Genomic DNA, 22,607 nt, shown 5'->3' with positions numbered 1-22,607 from the left:
CCAGAGCACCTGCTGACTGCAGCAGAAGAGACAAGGGCCTCTGGGATGTGGGAATTGGATGGAATAAGACGATATCCCACTCCCATGTGCTGTCTCAGCTGCTGAGAGTCTGCCCAGAAGCCACTGAGCACAAAGGACTTCTCACTGCCACTGCTCTCTGGATTGTGCTCATCCCAGATAGGCAATGGGCCCATTCTTGCCCCTCTACTGCTGGACCTGCCCTCCAGCCCTTTTCCTACATGAGTTCAACATCCAGGCTTGAGAATGGGCCTGACTTGTCAGGTACTTGCTAAGTACCTGGCCAGTATGCCCTGATTCTTGGCAACCTCTAGTTTATCTCTCCATTTCTACCAGGGAATAGGGTACCCCCGTCGAGACTTCCTGCTTCTTGAAGCCTCTCTGCTCCTGGCCTGTAGCTGTAGTCTGTGACCATTTCTGCTCCTTCAGAACCAGGCTCTCTGGAAAGTTGCTCTAGAATGTCTGAAATGATGTCTTCTGTCTTGCCCACTGTGTGTACGTATGGCACCAGACCACCATCTATTGTAACACAACTAATTAGGCAATTAATTGTGAGAAGTCTACTCTCATGGGGGAATGACTCTGCCTTGACCCTGGAGCCCTTCTGCAGCTGTGGGGACTTAGGCACAGCTCTTGAGGTATGGGGTGGCAGGAATAGTGTGGAAGGTAGACAGACGCTTCCAGAAGGACTTACTGGGAAGGTGGGTGAGCATGAAGGCGTGTGGCAGTCTTGGGTCAGATAATTAAGGGAGCACTTGCCAGGCCAAGGTGAAAGACATGGCCCCATCTCTGTCAGCGTGTTCCTGCAGGCTCTGTGTGCTGTAGCTCACTACCACTTGTCTGTGCCAGTGAAGGGGGTCAGACTGCTTCCTGTTGGTTGCTGCTCTGTACCTCATGCTTCTTCTCCAAGGCCAGTTGCACCAGGACAGATCCTGAGGTGGCCTAGAGCTGCATCTCATCAGAAACTATGATAAGAGGGGGGAGACCCTTTAGACCACTGTCACTAGTAGTCTTTTTTTTTGTTTGTTTGTTTGTTTTTTGTTTTTCGAGACAGGGTTTCCCTGTATTGTCTTGGAGCCTGTCCTGGAACTCGCTCTGTAGACCAGCCTAGCCTCGAACTCACAGAGATCCGCCTGCCTCTGCCTCCCAAGTGCTGGGATTAAAGGCGTGCGCCACCAACGCCCTAGACCACTGTCACTAACAAGAGAGTTGGATGTGGAAATTTAGCCAGTGCCACTGTGAGCTGGTGAGGGACTGCCCATGCTGGTCATGAGGTGGGGACAATGGAAGAAGATGCTATTGATGGACAGACGGGACAGCTAGCCTATGAGTGGAGTGGGAAGGAAGCGTGGTTTATGGAGCAGAGTAGAAATCCATGAGGCTTCTGGGAGAGCTGATGATACATGATGACATCTTAGAGTTGTCTTTGCCAGTGAAGGGTATCGACAGTTTGAAGATATTGAAAAAGTATCAGGATAGCTATTGATAAAGAGCAGATTAGGCAATATACAAAGGAAGTTGAATCATACAGAATTAGGGATAGCGAGTCTGATTGGGCAGGATACTCTCAGCCCTGTAGATCTGTGGCTTGGTCCCCTGTCCTCAACCATGAAGAGTCCTCAATCCAGGTGGTACTATAACAGCTCTGAGAAGCCAGTTCCATGTTGCTTCCTGTCTCTGCCCTCTCTCATACATCCTGGAGTGTTGGAGTCTTCCTCTGTGTTGATCTGACCCCTGCCTGCCTGTTCCTTGGCATCTTCATTGCCAACAACTTGGAGTGATTTTCAGAGTCCTATCAGGCAGGTCACACCCTTAGGCCCCGCCTCTGTTCCAGGGGCATCTCTGCCTGATGGTTGACCCTAGCACATTCTGCGCTTGGGTGCCAGTCTCTGGCCTCCTTCCTAGCTGACCTGGCTGGAATGGAGTGATGTTTTCTTAAGGCAGAACTCATTCTGCTGAAGACCCTACTGTCTTGTGCTAGCCACCTCAACAGAAGCTTGCTGCTGTCTCACTGCCTGTTTGTGGGGCGCCAGCTAGGATGGATGGATACCACTCTTGAGCATGGTCAGAAGTCTTTTGGCTCTCCGCTCCAGTGAATGGGACAAGATTCCACCTCAGTGTCCTTTGCTTTCCTGAGGGAGCTTGTTTAGCTTATGTGCCCAGGATGCTTGCCTTGGATCTTCAGCTGGCTAGAGCAAGAGGCGTGGAAGCAGCTTTTTCCTGGGTTGCCCTAGGCGTTTCTTGGCACAAAGTGCTAGTTCCCATATCATCCTATTTATGAGCTGGTTGTAAAGTTAGCAACTTTTCTTCCTAGTCATTTCCCTTTGAAGGTTCGTAACACCATCAGAGCACTCTGCAGTCTGTGGTGGAGCCACACAGAGAGCAGTGCTGCTGCTGGACAGGAACTGACAACCCAGGCTGAGTGGTCTCCCTTCTTCCCTCCTGATAGTATGCCCTTGGGTGAGGGTACAGCCAGGCTCTTAAGGGTGGGTACCCTTGAGCTGCTCCTGGCCAGCCCCCAGCCTGGGAGTAAGGGTGTTCAATCTCAGAGCCAGAGAGTTCAGCCTCGGACAGGAGCTGGAGCCCTGCTGATAGATGGGACTCATATCCCATTCAAATATGACGCCAGCAGTTTTTTTGTAGTTTGTCTTCCATTGCGGTAGTAAAGTTTTTAATTAGGAAAGCTAATGAGTTCGATTAGTCATTAGAAGTGACCTCTGGACGGCGGGCGGAGAGGGCTGCATGTGTGAGCCTGATAACACAGCTAGGGCAGCGTAGGCAATAAAGACGCAAGGGGCTTGATTTGAGTGAAGCGTGCCACGGGGATACATCATGCGGAGAAAAAAATTACAGCCCTGGGAGTCTGTAATGAAGGGAATTAAACCAACATCCTATCTAAATAACATGATTATCTACACAAAACCCTTCAGCCAGCAAGGCGGGGTGGGCTGCCCCCACCTGTGTTCTCAGGGAGGAGGACCCAAGCTGTTTTCTGACAGTGAGTCTGACTGCCCAGTGGCTCTAAGTCTTTATCCCCAATCTACTCGGGTGGGGCCCATCCTCCTTTAAGCTGATCTTGCTCCTGCTGGCTACTGCATCCGGGATTTTTTTTCGTGATGTTTTGTTTGTTTGTTTTGTTTTTTTCATTCTTGCAGCCCATCTGTCTGACAATTTGCCCTATATCCCTAGGGTCATTGTCATGAATATATCTAAGCTGTCTATGTGGAAAAGGCTAGGAACTGTGAGTAGTTTGGGACCAGACTAGGGGCATGCAGCTCCGTTTATTAGGTGGACTGGCTTCATAATCCTCCCTGTGAACCCCCCAAACCATTTCACTCTCATGAGAGGTCTGTCTCTTGGGAGTGGGGTAGGGGTGATGTTATGTGAAAATACCCTACCTTGCTTTACAGTATTATGAAGTCAGGGGGCCTGAGTACTTTGTATTTTCTTCATGTGACAGTTGGGCACTAATAAGTGAACTATAGGAAGTTAGTTAAGAAATTTGATCCTAGACTTGCTAGCAGGAGGAATGAGAATAGCAGAGACCTCAGCCTGGGTGCTACCACTCAAGTGCTGACTGTTTGAGCTGCTGCATGGGGGAGAGCCTTCCTAGAATTCAGTCCCTAGAGGAGGTAACATCTGCTGGGTAAGGGAAAGTTAATGTTAACTGAAAAGATAGCCAGGGAACAGGAGCAGAGCCCGTTTTGACCTGGTGTAGGCTGTCAGGCTATGGTTCCAACATAGTCCAGTCCTAGCTTCTGCCATGGCGTATGCTGGGCTGTAGAACTGAGCTTTGTAGCTCAAAGCTGTGGGTGCGGTTTAGGACTTGTATCTCAGTAGCAATGCCCAGACTTAGGAGACCCATGAGCAGAGCTTGGACAAAGAGGTTGCTGTTAGTTATTGGGAGCCCTGGAGCCTTCTGTGTACTGACCTTAGCATGGGAACAAGCAGGTTGATCCCTGAGCATTGCTCTGGCTGACATGCCCCTGGCTATTGGGAATGCTGGCCTCAGATAGCCTAACTGTAGACTTCCCGTGTAGGAAAGGGATGTTCCAGTAGGCCACATTCTCATGCCAGGAAGAAGCAAGGAGCCTGGAGCTGGCTTGCAGGCAGTGAGGTCATCTCTGGGTTATTGACAACAAGATGCCCGTGTTCTTGAGCTCTTAGTCAGAACAAGTCATATTGATTGTTGGCCTCTCCTTGCTTCTAAGACCTTGAAAATTCAATTCAACAAACATTTATGTATTGATACCCACTGTGTATATCAGGCTGTCCCCTGCGTCCTAAACATGTTAGGTTATAGGGGCAGTGCTCCAGTTTGCAGATTCACTTTGGTAATTCAGTGAGGATCACAGAATAACAGATAAGACAACTTCTCTTAGATGCATCACAATTAATTAATTAATTAGTTAGTTAATTTTGAGTCAGGGTTTCTCTGTGTAACAGCCATGGCTGTCCTGGAACTCCCTCTGTAGACAACTTCTCTTAGATGCATCACAATTAATTAATTAATTAGTTAGTTAATTTTGAGTCAGGGTTTCTCTGTGTAACAGCCATGGCTGTCCTGGAACTCCCTCTGTTGAGGCTGGCCTCAAACTCACAGAGTTCTGTCTGTCTCTGCCTCCCAAGTGCTGGGATTAAAGCTGTGCGCTACTCCTGCCTGGCTAGATGTATTATTTAGGTTTTTTGAGACATGGTCTCACTTACGTAGCTCTGGTTGGTCTAGAACTCACTATGTAGACCAGGGTGTCCTTGAATTCAGAGATCTGCTTGCCTCTGCCTCCTGAGTGCAAGGATTAAAAGCATATATTTTTTTTGTGTGTCCGTGTTTGAGTATGTGCACGTAAGTGTGTAGGTGCTTAAAGAGGCCAGGAAAGTGCTTTTTTCCTGGAGTTATAGGTGGTTATGAGCTCCTGATATGGGTGCTGGGGACCAAACTTAGGTCCTCTGCAAGAGCAGATGTATTGTTAATTGCTGAGTCATCTTTCCACCTCTAATGTAGCTTCTTGCTTTGGTTCCTGAACTCCTGTTTTCTCCTTGCTCAGAACTTGCTGTTCTTAGAGACTTGGGGGAGACAGACTATGAGATGGGAAATAGGGTAGACACGAAGAAGAGAAAGATTGTGACAGACAAAATGGAACACTGAGAACCAGACAGGGAGAAAAAAATAGAAAATCAGAAAAAGAATAAAAATTTAAAAACTCTGTGTGTGTGTGTGAGAGAGAGAGAGAGAGAGAGAGAGAGAGAGAGAGAGAGAGAGAGAGAGAGAGAGAGAGAGAGAGAGAGAGAGAGAGAGAGAGAGAGAGAGAGAGAGAGAGAGAGAGGTGGGGAGGGTTGGTGAGATGACTCAGTGGGTAAAGGCCCTTGCTGCTAAGTATGAGGACCTGAATTTGATCCCTGGGGCCCATCTGGTGTAAGGAGAATCCCATAAATTGTTTTCTGACCTCCACGTGACTGATTTGACACATATGCTTGTGCATATTCACCTACACATAAATGTGATACATTCTTACTGATTTTTTTAATAGAAAAGAAAACGAGAACTTGTTGAGTAGGGTATGATGACAGGTGGAGGGAGTAGCTGGGATGAATCATCTAGATATTGCTATGGCATCACTTTGGCTGGCATCTTGCCTCTGTTTCTTGGGACCAGATAGCTCTTGCACTGTCACTCTGAGGGTCACTCAAGCCCAACACAACCCAGAAGGTTGGACCAGGTAACCCTGAGACACTCTGTATATGTGCTGACGGAAGCCCTGGTTGAATCTGTAGCTGATGCAAGTGAGGCAGTCAGTGCCTGAGGGAGGGGCTTTTGCTGACCTCTAAATGAGGAAGGACAGTTGAGATGTGGGCACTGTGGGAGTGTGAGCTCATCTTTTCCTTGGCCTTTCTAGGGCCATGTGGCTATGCGCTTCAGGAAACTGAATTGTGGGAGGTCTCTGGTCTCCAGCAGACTTCTTTCAGCAACTGTCACAGTTGCTGGGTCACTCAGAACTACTCACAGTCTGAATACAGAGCAGGCACAGACACGTGTGTTTGAGTGTTCCTGGAGCAGGAGGAAGCTAAGCACAGAGTGAAGGGAGTCAGACCACCTGGGTATGTTTGACTTAGCTCTGCTTAGGGCCCTGTGTCTCATGCCAGAGGGGAGCAGCCATGAGAGGCGGCCGTGTTAGCTTTAATTATCTGGGCAGTTAGAGCTGTACATTATGAAAGTCGGGCAATTAGGCGCATTCCTTGAAGCTATGTAGAAATTGCTGGCTATCAAGTGGAAGGGAACTCGGGCAAAACAGATCCCTGCTAATTGCAAGAAACATTCAGCAAGAAGAAGCCATCGTGGATGTCACCCCACAGAATGTTATGAAAACAGTGATTAAGTACATAAATCTGTTTGGGCATGGTGTTGGGAGGTGCTGGAGAGAATGTGAGTTTTCTGGGGCCCCTCCCATGCACAGGGGCAGGACTTTGTCTATTCCAGCCTCTGGGACCAACCCTGGCGTTTTGAGTCTGGGGTTCCTGGTATGGACTCTTACTGTGAGGTCTCCCTGTTGCCTGGGAATCCGCTTGCTGGGCTTCTGCTCTTACTGAGAACAGTCATGCAGTATTCACATCCTGTTAGGATGGCTGTGACGGATGTTCTAGGCTCTCCTGGAGGCCATACCAGCTACCCCAGAAAGAAAGCCTTAGTTGCCAGGCTCTTTGGGGACACCTGTGTGTGTGCAAGGAGTGAGGCTGGAGGCTGGAGGCAGGAGGCGACAGAGATTCCATTAACTCAGAACATAGTCTGGGGTCCTTTGGGCTTCTTCCTGCCCCTGCCCCTGTTGACTCCCTGCTGATCCATGCTAACCCTGGGGTTTCTTTGCAGCTTCCAGTGTGCCCCTGAGGACTCCACCCTCCAGTAAGGTGATCAAGACCCGATACCGCATTGTCAAGAAGACCCCGGCTTCTCCCCTCAATGCTCCATCATTCCCCTCATCTCTACCCTCCTGGCGGGCCCGGCGAATCTCACTATCCAGGTAGGAGGACCTTATCTAGGCTTCCTCAAACCCGAGTACTTGTTGCTAGAGCTTCCGAAACATATGTACAGAAGGACATCTCCCGTCAGGTACTAGCTTACTATCTAGGCATTGAAGGAGGAAGACTGAAGCCTAGGGCCTCTGGGACCTCAGCTTCCTCAAGGACCTGCATAGAGTACAGCATCTTGGTTGGCAAACAGCCTAAATTTTTTTCAGTTTAGCAATTTGTATACCGTATCCATGGCCAGCTTGTTAATACTGCATGCTCACAGATACATGTGTACATATGTCTAATTTGTGGGACCTCATGCACCATGGATACAACTGCCCCAACATATTTGGGCCCTTTTCAATGAGCTGCCCATAAGCTGCCCATGGGTGTCCTTGCTGAAAAATCTCTGGTGAGTGAGAGAAGCCAGGCCCTGAACTGCCTGTCTGAAAACTACCAACGTGTTAACTGTGAACCTTGGTGATGTAGGGTTTCCCATTGCCCTATGTAGGTCTTCTCACAGGGTGCGCTGGCCTTGCTGTAGCTACTGTGTCAGACTGCAGGGTGGGGACACCGAATATGGCATTCTTGGGTTTCCCTCTGGTCCCAGGAGGAGGTTGGGTCTTTTGGGACATTGTTCCCCACCTATTTCTTTTGTTTAGGTGAAAGTGTCCTACCTCCAGACACAGTGAGATAGGTGGGGAGCAAGGGGTGCCAAAGCCTTGCCCTGGGGGAGATTTGGGTCTAGAGACTCTGGGCAGGCTACTTGTAGAACAGTACATTCCAGGGTCTGCCTATAGTGCTGCTTTGTCATTGTCCCTGTGGCTACCCAGAGGATTCGAGGGCTAAGGCTGATACCAGAGGTGCATCATACCATGTGGACAGCCCTGCCTGGCTCTAGGGCCTATGGCGGGTAAGCCCACTGGCTTCTTCCTCTCTTACTCCTGGCCACACCAGGCTTGGCGCTGTTGCTGACTTTTCTGGAGGCAATAGCTGGAAGTATATTTTAAATTAATTTTACTGCACTTTTGTAATATTTTTGTTTTAAATAGATTTATACGTATCTTGGGGGCTGTTTCTACAAATTTATGAAGATAATTTTTACTCTCACGATAAGGTTAAATTTACACCTGCTATTTCCATATTAATTCACATTGCTAAGTGGATCTAATTTTCTTCCGTTCCTCTATCTGGTGAGCATGGCCTTTCCTAATGCAATTTCCCCCTCACTAAATCACTGTGATCGGGAGTCATGATCGAGCTAAATTAACTTAAATTAATTTACTTAATAAGAGCCCCAGATCATCGTGAATGAGGTTCAGATTTATTGATTCTCAGCTAGTGAGAACCTCCCCCTCCTGCAACTAGTATTAGGTCTGCATTCCTCCTTTCATGGGGCATGGATGGGGCACAAGGTAATGCTCCTTGGGGACCCAGCCATCGTCTCCCTCCAACCTTGGAGAGCTAAGCAGGCTCCAGGTTTAAGTTCAGCAGGGCTTCCTAGGAGGGACCTAAAGGAGTCACTGTGTAGAAACAGACTCCGGTGGGCTAAGAGAGTCCTATAAAGGGAGCTGTTTGTTGTAGATCTATGGGTGTACAGTCTCCTGTGGAGACTAGGAGATAAAGAGCAGCCCTGTCAGCTGGGCTCTCTCTCCTATATAAACTTCCTATCCTGCAAAGGTGGTACCTGGTAGTGTTCAACTGTGTGTGGGTGGGCAGGAGGTGGGGTGGATATTGCCTTTTGGTGGCTCAGGTCCCATAGCCATAGGTGTCTGAATTTATGTGGGCTCCAGGCCTCAGTGTACTCAGAGATACAGTTCAGCTTACCAGGGTGGATGCAGTTGTTGAGGGTGTGTAGAGGGGCCTTCCACTCTTTCTTGACCACTCACCCTAGTCATTTCTAAGCCGTTGTCAGATATTTGGAACTCTTCTGGGGAAGGAACTAAGCTTAGGGGTACGGTTCTCTTCTTATGAGACCCTGGAAAGAGTGATGGCCAGCAGATCCTTACCCAAGGTCACCCACGCCCTGGCGAGGCTGCCTGCTCAGCAGAGTGGCTGCCAGCTAGTTATTTGACCTGCTATTGTCCACCGCATACGCTTAGGCTTGGTTTATTGAAGCAGTAGAAAGATCCTGTCTCTAGGGCCAGTGGGGAAACTGGTGTCTGCTTCTCTGCTGCCTGTGCCCTGTCACAGCCAGGGGCCACAGTGATTATTTGGTAGGCTTGCTTCAGTGTAGCTAACTCTGAAGGTTTCTCAGGTCTCCTTGTGCCATGGGAGGGATTGGCATGGTGTCGAATTCATTTCACCACAGACCAAGGACTGCTGCAGTAAAGAGAAAGCAGTGATGTTTACTGGGACTCACCGTGACCCAGAGTTGCCTCCTACCCAGAGAGGGAAGACGTCCCTGGAGGGCCTGGTGGGTAGCCCTAGCAATCTTGGGAGTTCCAATGGACAGAGTTGGAGACTGGTGAAGCATACGTGGGGTGGTTCAGCATGGGTGGGAGATGGTCTCTTCTCACTCTTTGCAGATACTATGGTTAGAGATTTGGTCACTCTAGAGAGGGTAGCTTGCTAAATGACATTGGTTGGGTAAGCCACTTCTTGCTTGAAGTCTTAGTTTCCTAATATGCTCTTGAAATGACATTATTCATTCTGGCATGTCAGAAATGGAATAGCAGGTATAGAAGACTTGGATAGTGAGTGGCAGGGAGGCTCCAGGGTGGCGGTGGGCCCTCAGAAGCCCAGAAACCAGGCTGTTTGCCTCATCCTAAGCAGAGCTTGCCAGTGACCAGAACACCATAACTTGTGTGAGGCCTCCCTGCTGCATCCTGGAGCCTCCTGCCTGTGTTCTTTCCTCCCTGCTTTCCTGGGGAGGCAGAAAGCCTTGGGCACCTTGGGCTGTTAGCACTGCTACTGTTCTGGGGAAAAGGCAGGGGTGACCATCTTGTTCCCTTCTGGGAAGTTCTATACATTCCTTCTTTGAAGCCTAAGGTGGCAGTGTAAGGGAGCTGTCACCATCTGTTTTCTCTGGACACACTTTATGCTGTGAGGTGATCTTCCTTTAAGGTCATGAGAAACTGGCAGGAATGTGCTGACAGTACTCACAGGGGATGTGGGTCCTCCTGCTGTTGATGCAATCTGGGCTGGACATGCTGGAAGTCAGCTAGTGGCCTCAGACTCTTTTGGTTGGTTAATGCTTGACTCTGTCTAGGCAGAAGACTGGGAGGCTGCTGAGGTACCCGTAGGACTTTTGAGGTCCTCCCATTCTGGGTGTCTGAGGATGGGCATGCCCATCGAGCCTGTGGTTGGCAAACTCATCTGTTGCCCTGGCTAGGTGAATGCAGAGAGGCCTGTGACAGAAGGAGAAAGGACCACAGTCCATTCTGGCACAGGACTCTGACTTTGAGGGTAGTATCTGTGGTACCAATCTCTGTCTTCCTTGAGTGCAGGCCCAGCTTCTGAGCCACAGGGGCAGAAATGGAATTGGGCCTCAGAGAGGAGCCATCCCAGAACAGAGGCACACAACAGCATGGTGGGTGGTTTTCCCCTGAGATTTGTAGATTTGCTGTGTCCTTGTGGCTTTCAGCAAGTTCATTAATCTGAACTGAAGCTGAAATGTGACTTATATCCCTAAACTGCCTGTCACTTTTTTTTTCCCTGCAAATTCATTTGACATGAAAGTGTGAAATAAACAGAAGCCACTGTGCTTAAGTAGATGAATCGAGAGGCTTTTCCAGCTCAACTACAAATGGTCCTGTCACAGAGCTGCTGCTTGCTGGCTGCCTTATTTTATTTTATTTTGTGCCCGTGCTGTAAATCTTAAGTAATCTCTGCAGTTTGACGAGGTTTAGGCCAAGATTCTGAAAGACTCTGAAACGCGTCTCCCAAAGTGACGTCTCATTAAAGAGGATTCAGCCAAGGGTGGGAGGCAGCTCCGCTGCACGGCTGGCTCCTGTGCTGTCTCCATGTGTTTCCTTAATGAGCAGGGGCACCCTAGCCTGGCTGCCAGCGACCAGCCTGCTCCGCCTCCTGCCTGCTCTCTGTGCAGGGGTCTGTCTTGTGACTGCCAGGGCTGCCACAACAAAGTGTCACCATGTGAATTGCTCAGAAGCAGGAATTTGCCTCTCACTTCTGGAGGCCAAAGTCTGAGATCAGGGTGAAGACAGATAGTGGGGGCCGGGGAGGGCTTACTGTTGGTTTACTGGGGGACATCTTCATATAAGGGGAGAAGAAGACAGCTCATGAACATTTAGTCTTTACTTAAGGGACATTCATCCCATCCTGAGGACTCGGTCCTCAGCACCCAATCTGACTTTTAATAGCCTCCCAAATGTCCTACTCCAAATAATATTTCTTAGAGCTAGGGCTGCAATGTTCCATCCATGGCAGCAGACAGATGTATGGTTCACTATGTATACACTAGGGCAGTTTGCAAAGGCCCTAGCTCAGCTCAGTACGGGCTTCTGTTGACACTGATGGCCTTAGATGCCAGGGGGCTAAGGGTATATTAGGTTAGAGGCCTGTTGGGACCTAGTCTTAGTAGGGATGGCAGTCAGGAAGCAGCAGGAGGACCTTTCTGTGGCCTGGAAAAGAGTTTAGAATATCTGCTAAGAGGAAAGAAGCTGGCTTCCAAGGGTCAGCCCAGTGTGGGACATAGTGGGGTATTAGGATAGACATTATTCCCTCCAGGTGAGGAGCAACTTGCTAGTGAGGCAGCACTGCTGCAAGCCCTCCTTGGGGGTTGCCCCCCCCCCCTGCAGATGAAAGGTGTCTCCAGTTCTGGGCTGTGGTGGAGAAAAAGGTAGGCTCCCTCAAGATAGCCCACCTCCCCCAAGGGCAGAACTGGGCCTCTCTAACTAACTGTTATGGAAGTCTAGGCCTTGCTTTGGCCTTAGGGTCTGATGCTACTACAGTGCCACTGACCAGCAGACCACCTTGTCCCCCTGTCTCAGGGTGACCAAGTCTTCTACTGCCAGGCGTCCTTCCCTATGACCAGGAGCTTTCTCGGCTGGGTCCCTCAGCGTTTGCAGCTTTTGGACTTCAGGGTGGACCTGACTGTGAGGACCTCACCCGGGTGGCTTGCGTGTTGTCAGTAGGGTGAGTGGCTTACATTTGGGCTGTAGCTCTGAGCCTCACTCTGTGCCTGACACTCCTGTATGAGTGCCCAGTCCCTGTGAAGGAGGGGGTGGTTAGTAGGGTTGTAAGGAAAGAAGACGGAGGATACCTAGGGTGGCGCTGCGTATAGTGAATGCAGTGGTTGCAGGAAGCATTGCTGTCCATCTGGAGCCACTGCAGCCTCCTGAAGCCCTTTCCTCACCTTAGTACTGGGATGTGAGACAAGACCCCTACACACACACACACACACACACACACACACACACACACACACACACACACACACACACACCAACCACACACACCACACACCACACACACATACCACAAACACACACACCACACACACACACACCACACACACACACACACACATCCCACACCACACACACACCACACACACACACACCACACACACACACCACACACACACCACACACACACACACCACACACACACACCACACACACACCACACACACACACCACAAACACACACACACACATACCACAAACACACACACACCACACACACACACCACACACACACCACACACACACCACACACACACACCACACACACCACACACACCACACACACACACACCACACACACCACACACACACACCACACACACACACCACACACACACTCACACACACACACACCACACACACCACACACCACACACACACACACCACACACACCACACACCACACACACACTCACACACACACACACACCACACACACCACACACACACACACACCACACACACCACACACCACACACACACATACCACAAACACACACACACACCACACACCACACACACACACACCACACACACACACACCACACACACCACACACACCACACACACACACACACCACACACACACCACACACACACACACACCACATACACCACACACCACATACACCACACACCACATACACCACACACCACATACACCACGCACCACATACACCACACACCACACACACACACACACCACACACACATACACACCACACACACACACACCACACACACACACACACACACCACACACACACACAGACACACAGACACAGGCAGAATGCAAGCGTTGTTACCCTAGGTCAGGAGATCTCGGGTGTAAGCATCCCTAAGTATAGAGGTTTCCTGATTCACCAAGGCCAGGATGACAGGAGAGGAGTGTCCAGTAATGTGGTTTCTGAGGGAACGGGGTCTTTGGTGAGTAGCATAGAATGGTGATCATGTGGTTTGGATTGTTCACCTGATTGGCACCCATATTTTACTTTTGACTTTGTGGATGTTTGACCTTTTCTTTTAAGACCCCTCAAATGGATTTTTGTAGGCAGGCCACAGGTGAATGAGGCTTTCCTTCCTGCTCGGAGACTGAAGTGCCTGCCAGCCTGACTTAACAGCCCAGGTGGCTTCTTTCTTGCTCTTTTGTTTCATCATCACTTGTGGGCTCCCTCACTCTGTAATTATTGAAGGGCCCTGTCTACCTGGAAGCTACAGCCCAGGAGAGGCCAGCACGAGCATGCCATTGTCCCTAGGCTGAGAGGAACAGCCGGACCTAGGTATAGTTCTCAGGACTTCTCTGAAGCTGTGATGCCTGTTGGTGAGTGGAAGGTCATAGGTATAGCAGAGACTTCTTGGTAGGGGAAATGGCACAGTCTAGATTGGTAGATCCTAGGAAACCCTTGTGGGAGGCCAGGGAAGTAACAATGCAGGTGCTCAGCTGGGTCAGTAGCAGAGGAGTCTGGCCTTAGAGGATAAATATGGGGCCCTGGAGTGGCAGCAACTCTTGCTGTAGGGTGACGTGGTGTGTATAATATCTGTGGATGGGGTTATGCAGCTGCTGTCCCGTGCAGGGCCCTTGCTGACACCTGTGCACTGCCCATAGGTGAGGTGGCTATAAATGGCTGCCAGCAGGTCCAAAAGCTGGGCTGGGCATTGATCTAGGACTGGAGTTTTTCTGAATCTGTTCCTTGGCTCTGGTTCACAGGCTGCCTCCTTGTTCTATGTCAGTAGTGCCCAGCAAAGGAAGGGAGAAGTTGCTTTTGGTTCATAGCTCATGTGTTCCCTTTCCTAACTAGTTTCTTACTTTTAATTTCTTTGAATAACTTTTTTATTTTGATATACTTTGTATTTAGAGAAAAAGTGCAAAAATAATATAGAGCTCTAATATATTCTTTACCTAAGCCTACCAATTGTTTTCATGTTGCCCATTTCTACTGCATTGCCTTTGTGCCTTTTGAACAGTAGTGAGGGCTACTCTGGAGTTGATACCTAGAATATTAATCGGTGCTTCTGTAATAATGATAAAGGCTGCCAGCAGAACTCGTTCTTGAGGACCTGTCTTTATGATCCTGCACAAGTCTCTAGGCAGGAGGGACATCTGAGGTCCAACTTGATCTCTGTCGTTAGGTACTTGGAGGGTAAAGGTCCCAGGTGTTGTGTGGAATGGATGTCTTTTTGGAATCAGGTATAAATTTGCTATTGGTCAGGAATGTATTCTTGGCTTGGATTCTTGAGACAGGGTTTCTCTGTAGCTTTGGAGGCTGTCCTGGAACTCACTCTGTTTATCAGGCTGGCCTCGAACTCACAGAGATCTGCCTGCCTCTGCCTCCCGAGGTGGGATTAAAGGCGTGCGCCACCACTGCCCGGCCCATTTACACTTATCCTGTGGCATCTCTTTCGCTTATTCCATATGGATGTGAATTTTCCGTGGGTGAACGTTTGAGCTGATTCTCGTTTGAGAGGTGAGAATGAAGGCTGCCAAGCACCTGTGCACACCTGAGTTTCCTTTTCCTCTAGTGGGGGATCACTGGAATGTGGAGAAGACACACATTCAGGGTTACATGAAATTGCCTAGTCTTCCTTGCAAAGGGGAGGATTCTTTCTGTTCGCCTTATACCTGATGTTACTAGGTTTTGTTTTTATTTTTTAATTTCTACTCTCAGTGTGTGGCAGAGTCTCACTGTATCTCTTGGTGACCATGATGTTGAGCACTTATTCACAGCTTGGTCAAGGCCCATTGTCTTTTCACTCTTGAGCTGTGGGGTACATTTAGGTTTTTTACAATACTATGTCTCCCCTTCCCCCTGCTGTTTCCTTTATGACTCAGCCTCATGGATTGGTTGGGGCTCAGGAAACTAGAAGGTTATGACGTTAGGGACCTCATTCTGGTGCTCTGGTGCTTGCCCTCCTCTGTGTGTCCCACCTGCCCCCGTTTGTCACCTGTTCCATGCCCACTCACATAAAGTGTACCTCACACACTCCCCTTTCAAGCAGGCCGTCTGCTAACACCGCTGTGCTCCAAGCCCTAGTCCCATGCTTATGTCTCAGGGAACGTTTACTGGATCCCATTCCCCGCCAGCTCCCTCTGTCCCTGCCTAGCCTGGTCAGAGATGCAGGCCTGAGTGAGTCTGATTGGAGCCTGTCTGCACCACTGCCAGGTGGCTCCCTCACACTCACATAGTCTTAAGTCTGAGGAGCGGGTAAAGAAACCAAAGCAGGGTATTGCCTGTGGGGAACAGGAGCTGCGTTCAAGGTGGCCCCTCTGTCCCCGTGCAGAAGGAACTAAGCAGCAGCAGGTGGTGTCAGCTGCAGCAGGAGAGCTCAAGAGGTCTCTCTGCCCAGGGCAGGGCTCTCGAGGATGAGTCCTGGAGCCTTCATTCCTCCCGCTCTGCCCACCCCCCAAACTTGCCCACGTGGTGTTGTAGGAGACCTCTTCTGGCAGGTTTTTTAGAATTTTATTTTATGAGAACAGGCAGTTACAGCTCCCCAAGTGCTGTAAAAGTTAATGTGATGGCCTCCCTGCGCCTGTGCTCATTTTTATAATTTTTTATTTTATGAAACAGGACAGGGAGCTTAGTGACTTATTACTATTCATTTCGTTTCAATGCAGTAAATATTGATTCAGTTGGGGGTTTTCAATTTAAACCACTCGGCGATTATATAAAATATTACTGGCTTCTGAAATTATGCTTACCGATCCCTTCGGCTGCTCATTAAGGAAGGAGTGCAATTTTTAGATCCCTTTGCCTTCATCATTCTAATAAATGGGCTGAGATACGTTTTTGCACGGAAGGTGCCACAGAAGTTGCTAGCAGGGGCTTGACAGCGTGGATGCAACTCTTAATTTGGAAGTCATTTCAAAGCATGCCTTGGTTACTTATTTGAGTTTGAGGCAAGCAGACCTTTGAGCTTGGGTCCTCTGTGGTGCTGGGCTGCCAGGCTGAGTGGCACCCTGAGCCAGACACCTGCTGCTTCAACTAAAACTGAGGCCCATGCTCTCAAGGCCATTGAGGGAGGGATGGGCGGGAGAGCCATCTTGTAAGGGCCGCAGCTAGCCTCTGAACAACACAGGCTGCGATATACCTGAGGGTATGGGACTCTCAGGAAGGGAGGATACTTTCTCAGAGATCTTTTTATTTATTGTTACTTTATTTAATTTACGTGCAAGGTGCTTTGCTACATGTCTGTTTATCAGTTGCATGTTTGGTGCTGTAGAGACCAGAAGGGGGCATCAGATCTTCTGGAACTGGATGTTATAGACCATCGTGAGCCACCCTGTAGGTGCTGGAAATTGAACTGCAGTCCTCTACAAGAGCAACAAGGTTTCAACTACGAGCCATCTCTCCCTTCTCAGAGATCTTTAAACCCAGCCCTTGCTAACTGGTGGGACAGATCCAAGACTGAGACTGAGCTCCTGAGGAGGAAGCTCTTGGGTGCCAGGGCCCCCAGCTGGTGCTGCTGGCTGAATTGGTTACTGTTGTTCTTACAGGCAGTGCATGCATGCCATGCTTTGCTAGCAGGTATCCTTCTGAGATTCTGGCCTCAGAGCAGGAAGCCAGCTGGAGCTTCTGCACACAGCTTTGTTCCTTTGCCTGGCCACTCTACATCTAAGTTGATAGCTTCTGGGTGAGCTCCAGAATGGCCCAAGGACCAGAGCAAGAATGTTGTGGACTGAGAGTTCCCTCAGAGACATCAGTGCCCCTGTGTTCCCACGTAAGAGTAGAGCCTGAGTTGTCCTTCAGCTGCCTCTCAAATTCTGGAAGAGCAGGACAGGGCTGTGGTCTACAGGATTCCCTTTCCAGAGTCACACACCCCTCTGACAGCCTCTTCCAACACTGTCACTGCTGCTTTACCAGGCTTTCAGGGCTCCTGGCATGAAACTAAAGCGATGGCTAGAGTGTGATGAGACTGTCTGAGGGGAGACAGGGAAGGGTACAGGCCAGCACCAAGAGGCTTCTGAATATGCAGGCCCCATTGTGAGCCCTGTGGTGCCCTGTGGGGCCAAAGGAGGGCAGGGCAGGCAGCAGTCATCTGTCTGCCTCACTGGATTACCCATGGTCTCTTTTTCCCTCTGATAGGACAGCGAGCCATCCAAAAGCAGTACCTGCACATCCGCTCTGCCGGGTCAGGACTCTGCACGGGTGTCTCTCGTGGGTTCTGTGTCTTGCTGGCGTTTGTGATGTCTGTCTCCTGAGGCAGTCTCAGTCTGGTGTGCTCTGTGACAGCCTGCGAGTTCCGTGTGCTGTCCTTTCTTCCATGGCTCTTGTCCCTCTGTGATGTGCTGTCTCTGCCTTCACTCTTGCCTCTTTGTGTGAGACTGTCCTTGACCCTGAGGCTCCATGTGTGAGTGAGAGATAGGTGCTCTCCAGAGTTTGCTACCCGGCACGAGGAGCCACAAGGAGCGAGAGGCCTTCCAGCAGAGGGTAATTGTCATGAATGGATTCTGTAGCCCCAGATACTGCTTCCTTGAATGCAGGCCTGAGGGATAGCTCAACTGCCCTGGACTCAAGCCTTCTGGAGAAACCTTTGCAGCTCAGTGCTTTCCCTTCCAATGGACTAGTCTACTACAGAGCTATTGCACATGGACAGACTCCTTAGGATGGTGGCACAAGGCTAGGGTTTGGGGGATAATAGTATCTTCTTTGTACCAATTAAGAAACATGTGGGCCCCAGATCAAGGCTAGTTTCCAAGGCACTGGATGTTGGTCCTGTTCCTGAGCCCCATGTGGCAGAATCTGATTTAGAGGGTATAAAGGTGACTGACCTCCTTATCCTCTTGTTGGCCTGTGTGACAGTTCTGTCTAGTGTGATAGGCCTATGATAAAGAATGTCACAATCACACAGCTATGACCTTACCTCGTCCTGGTTTGTGGATGCGTGTCCCTCTACATGTTTTGGGTGAACCCTGAAGGGGCAGGACCAGAGGGCCTCGGTAAGACTCTGCCACAGCATAACCACAGACCACACCGTGAAGGGTTTAATGACAGAGCTGGAAGGCTCATCCTTCTGTCCGAGGATGGTTGGTAAGAAGGGACACTAAGAAACCCTGAAGGCTCTTCCTTCACTTTAGTGAGCACTTGTGCTAGCCCGTGTGCCACTGCAGGTGGTGCCTGGGCTCATGAGCAGTCCTGCATGTGCATGACAGAAGGAAGTGGAGAAACTAAGTATCTTTGTCACTCAGTGCTACCTGGGTGCCTTACATCATTAAATGCTGTTTTAAATACCTCTTTTATCCTGGTTTTAGAGGTGGTAGTAAAATGTCATTCAAATAATCAATACCTTATCTAACTTCCTATATATCAATCCTCTAGCTGATCTTACCTCAGGGTTGGGCCTGGTGTTGGGATGGTGGGTAGTGATGGCCTTCCTTGCCTTAGAACTTGAGAAACATGGCACTTTTAGGGATAGGTTCCCTCCCATGATAGCTGCTATCTGAAGGGCTCCCTGCCAGGTGCTCACTTAGGATCCGGGTAGGCTCACCCTAGGACCCCACTGTGTCTGTCATGCTGGGGAGAAAGGTGGCCAGGGCAAGCATCTCTGTCATTACAGTAGTTTCAGGAGGACAGATGCTTCCATAGGGGCCATGGGCTGTCAGGTCGGGGTGAGGCCCTCCTTTGTCCTATCTCTTTCACCTGCCTCCCAGCCTCTCATCTACATCTACCCCTGTAATGCTCTGTTCTCAGATGTGGGTGTGGGAGACAGTCTGTCTCTACCCCGAGCCTAGGTAACAGACCTCCAGTGGGAGCTGCCTTCTCCTCGGTCCTTTGGTTTCTGTCTTCCACCCCATCCTTCTCTGCCTGGCATTTGCTATGGCTGTGGAAGTCTCAGTGCTTCCTTCACATGTTGCCTGGGCCCCTGAGGCTCATGGAGACCTGATGTGTGTTTTGCTGGTGACCCTTGACCTAGTGTGTAAATCGGAGTTGAAGTTTGAGAGACCTCCTTGTACCAGGAGCAGGCCCAGGTACCCTGGTTAGTCTGCAGGTGGTGGGCATGTTGGGACCCCAGCTCCTGCCAAGCCACTGCCTACATCAGGTCCAGGCTCTTGAGGGGCTTTCCTCAAGTCAGCAAGGTGCCTGTGTCTGCCTGCCCCTCCCTAGAGCTGTAGTCCCTTGTATAATTTGCAGTGGGATGTCTGTTAAGATTGCGTCCACTTCCCAAGTCAGCACTTAATTGGCAAGGTGCTTGATTTAACAGCGTGGGAGCCTCCACCGGAAAAATGGCTTGAATAAATCTCTGCCTGACGCCAGAAAATAGATATAATCTCAGCATTAACTACATTAATAGTAGCAGGAGCTGAATTAAGAAAGCCATAAAGCATAGGTGGGGAGTGTAAATTATGGTCCCTCCTCCCCTCCTTGTTTGGGTCAGGGAGGTCGGGCCTGGGCCGGGCAAGGGCTTAACCATAGAGCCTGAGCAGGAGCCTGAGCAGAAGCTGGAGGGACAGCTCTGACAGTCCTAGTCTATGGGTCTCACGAGTCTCAGCTATAGGGACACTGTCCTAGCTCTTCCCTCCTGGTTGTTTGTCCCAGGTCTGGGTAATCCTGGCAGAGTGGACCAGCAGGGCCATGAGTGCTAGAATAGCCCCTGTATGTCATCATTAGGAGTGATGGAGCAACTGATTCCAGACCCCATGCTGTCCTCAGATATTTGCACCTAAGAAATCTTAAAGGAGGTACCATTCCATTGCTGGTTGGGCAGCTGAGCTCTGCCTCAGGCCTGACCTTAAGGTCACCATTCTTCATTATTGTTCCTGTGGTCTTCCCCAGGGTACTCTCATAGGGTGACAGTGGCCCTGGCTCTGGCAAGTGCTATGGGCTGGGCTGTTGTTGGGTCTGGTGTGGAGCTGTGTCTAGTTTTGAGAGCTGGGGGTGGGCGTGTCCTACAGATGAGATTGTACGCTGCTCTTCCCTGTCTTTGTTGCCCACTGTCACGAGAAATGGGAATGCTGGGTTTTGGTTTGGTTCTTTAATTCGACATTGCTTACTCTTCATTTGCCTCTGGCTTGCCCATCTCTCATGGATTCCTAGGGCCCTTTGAGTATTCAGCTGTCACCTTTGCCATTTACCCAGTTTCAGTCTTGCCAGTAGGGCCTGTTTTTCTATGCTGTGAAGTTTCTCTCCCTCTTAAGACTCCGTGCACCAGTTTCTGTAGAACAGCCTTCCCTGAGACTACCTTCCCTGTTACCTACAGCAGTCTGATCTCCAAGGCTCTGTCCTGAAGTTCTCCTGGTAATGGAAACATGCAGCAGGCTCTAGAGAGTTCTTTCTGTTTGCCTCTTGCTGTGGATTGGATTGTGTTCCATTGGAGTCCACAAGGTACAACTCTGACCCTTGTGTAACCTTATTTGGAGAAGAGGTCTCTGGGAATGCGTAAAGTTAACGGGGGTCATACATGTTCAGCTTTAATCCATATAAGAAAAGGAAGAGACACGGCTGCACACCTGGAGAAAAGCTAGGTAAGAACAGCGGGAAGGCACTGTCTGGAGCCAGGAAGGCAAGCCTCTCCTGAGACCAGTCAGTGGCACCTGGGTCTGGGACGCGCAGCCTCAGGAGGAAGCATGTTTCTGTTGTTGACACACCCATGCTTTCTGTGGGGCAGGCAGTCTTCCGGCTGTACAGGGTGCTGTGTGCAGCCGTTGTCTCTCATGACTTGTCCATTTTGCTCCTGACAAATGGCTCCTTGGCATCTGCCCACAAAGCTGCTCTCAGCCTTGTTGGACATGTCTTGAGGTGACAGAGAACTTTGTTTGTGGAGTTCAGCCTTGGGATGGATGAAATCCTGCACAGGTGAGGCAGACACATCTGCTGTGAAGCTCTTCCGAGTTCTCTCTACTCTTTCTTCCATATGTATTAGTCCGCCTGGGCTTTGCTAGCATCTTGGAAGGATATTGATTCTCATATACGTTTACCTGTTCATCTATCTAACTCTAATGAGTTTTTGTTGTTGAATCTTGTGGTCTTTCCCTGGTGTTGGTATATTGGCCACTTCTTAGCGAGGTTCCCCTCATACAGGGAGCCAGCTGAATTCTCTGTACAGTCTTGGAGGGGTTTTACCATGGCTTAGTGGAAGAGTGATGTTGTGAGTTTACTTAAATAGTATGACCCATGGATACCTGAGGGCCTAGCCATTCCCCTCAGCAGCTGACACATTGGTATTGAGTGAGTCTGGGCTGACAGTGTAGGAAAACTGGTGTCCAGTTGCAGAGGACCTGAGGGCACTGCCTGTGGTATATACCAGCCATTACCACCAAGGATAATTGTGTTGGCCACTGGGCCCCAGCCTCTTTACCCGTGTTGCTGAACTCTGCACTCTGAGTAGGGCCATTAAGGCTTAGCAATACCTGTTTTTTGCAGCTAACATACAAAACACCAATAGCTTCAGCTGAAATGGATTTTTAAAAGTGTCATTTTATGGAGAATTTTACTTTCCATCTTGTTGTTTATTAGGCTCTTAAAGGGAAAGCTTGTAATGTATCCATTGATCGAAATACCAATTGAATAGACGTGAGCACATAAAGTACATAAAATCGCCCAGCCCCTCATAATAGGTCAGCGGCATTTGTAATGGAGGCAGAGCAATTAGCTTTACCCACTACCACTGGGCTGGACTGGCAAGGGGTGCCCCTGAATCACTGTTGCTCATTAATGTGAGAGAGAGGGAGGGAGGGAGGGGGGCAGGATCCCTCAAGGAGCGATACCCTGACAAGTCTTTGGGTGACATAGCAGAGTTCTTCCTTGGAGTTCTGTTCATGGGTCAACATCCGGCTCTAATTAGCCAACTTTTTCTCACCTCCTTCACCAATAGCCACCCATTTGCATCCCCTGCCTACCAATGGCCTTACCTGCCCCAGGCTGACCTCTCTCCTTAGGTACAGTTTATATGGTCAGCCTTCTCCATGTATATCCTAACCCTCACTGTGGCCCTTCAGGGCAAGATTGCCCTTTTCCTTCATACATGGTACCTGTATCCCAGGAATAATAAGTCTTCTTAATTACCCCCACCTTCATGCCACTGCTCTGCTTGTCTTTTGTGGCCCTGGTAGTCTTCTCCCCAGGACCGTCTCCATCTTGGGAACCAGAGATGCTGGGTTGCCCAGGTCATAGAGATAAGCCTGCTGAGTGAGGCTTCTCTCTTTGAGAGCATTTCATGTGCTGC

General features: G+C 49.7%; 1 protein-coding gene across 1 annotated transcript in view; it reads left to right on the top strand.

Annotated features, from left to right (window-relative positions):
* Nucleotides 1–22,607, top strand: part of Zc3h3 (zinc finger CCCH-type containing 3) — an 81,439-nt gene that overhangs the window by 23,502 nt on the left and 35,330 nt on the right. The window contains exon 4 of the mRNA XM_005085970.4: nucleotides 6,881–7,031. Coding sequence (XP_005086027.2) covers nucleotides 6,881–7,031 — 151 coding nt within the window. The remainder of the gene's footprint in view (nucleotides 1–6,880; nucleotides 7,032–22,607) is intronic.

Source organism: Mesocricetus auratus, unplaced genomic scaffold, assembly GCF_017639785.1.
Source record: "Mesocricetus auratus isolate SY011 unplaced genomic scaffold, BCM_Maur_2.0 Super-Scaffold_100055, whole genome shotgun sequence".
NCBI classification, from domain to species: Eukaryota; Metazoa; Chordata; class Mammalia; order Rodentia; family Cricetidae; genus Mesocricetus; species Mesocricetus auratus.
The sequence above is the reverse complement of the archived record's forward strand: the minus strand, read 5'-3'. Positions and strand labels throughout refer to the sequence as shown.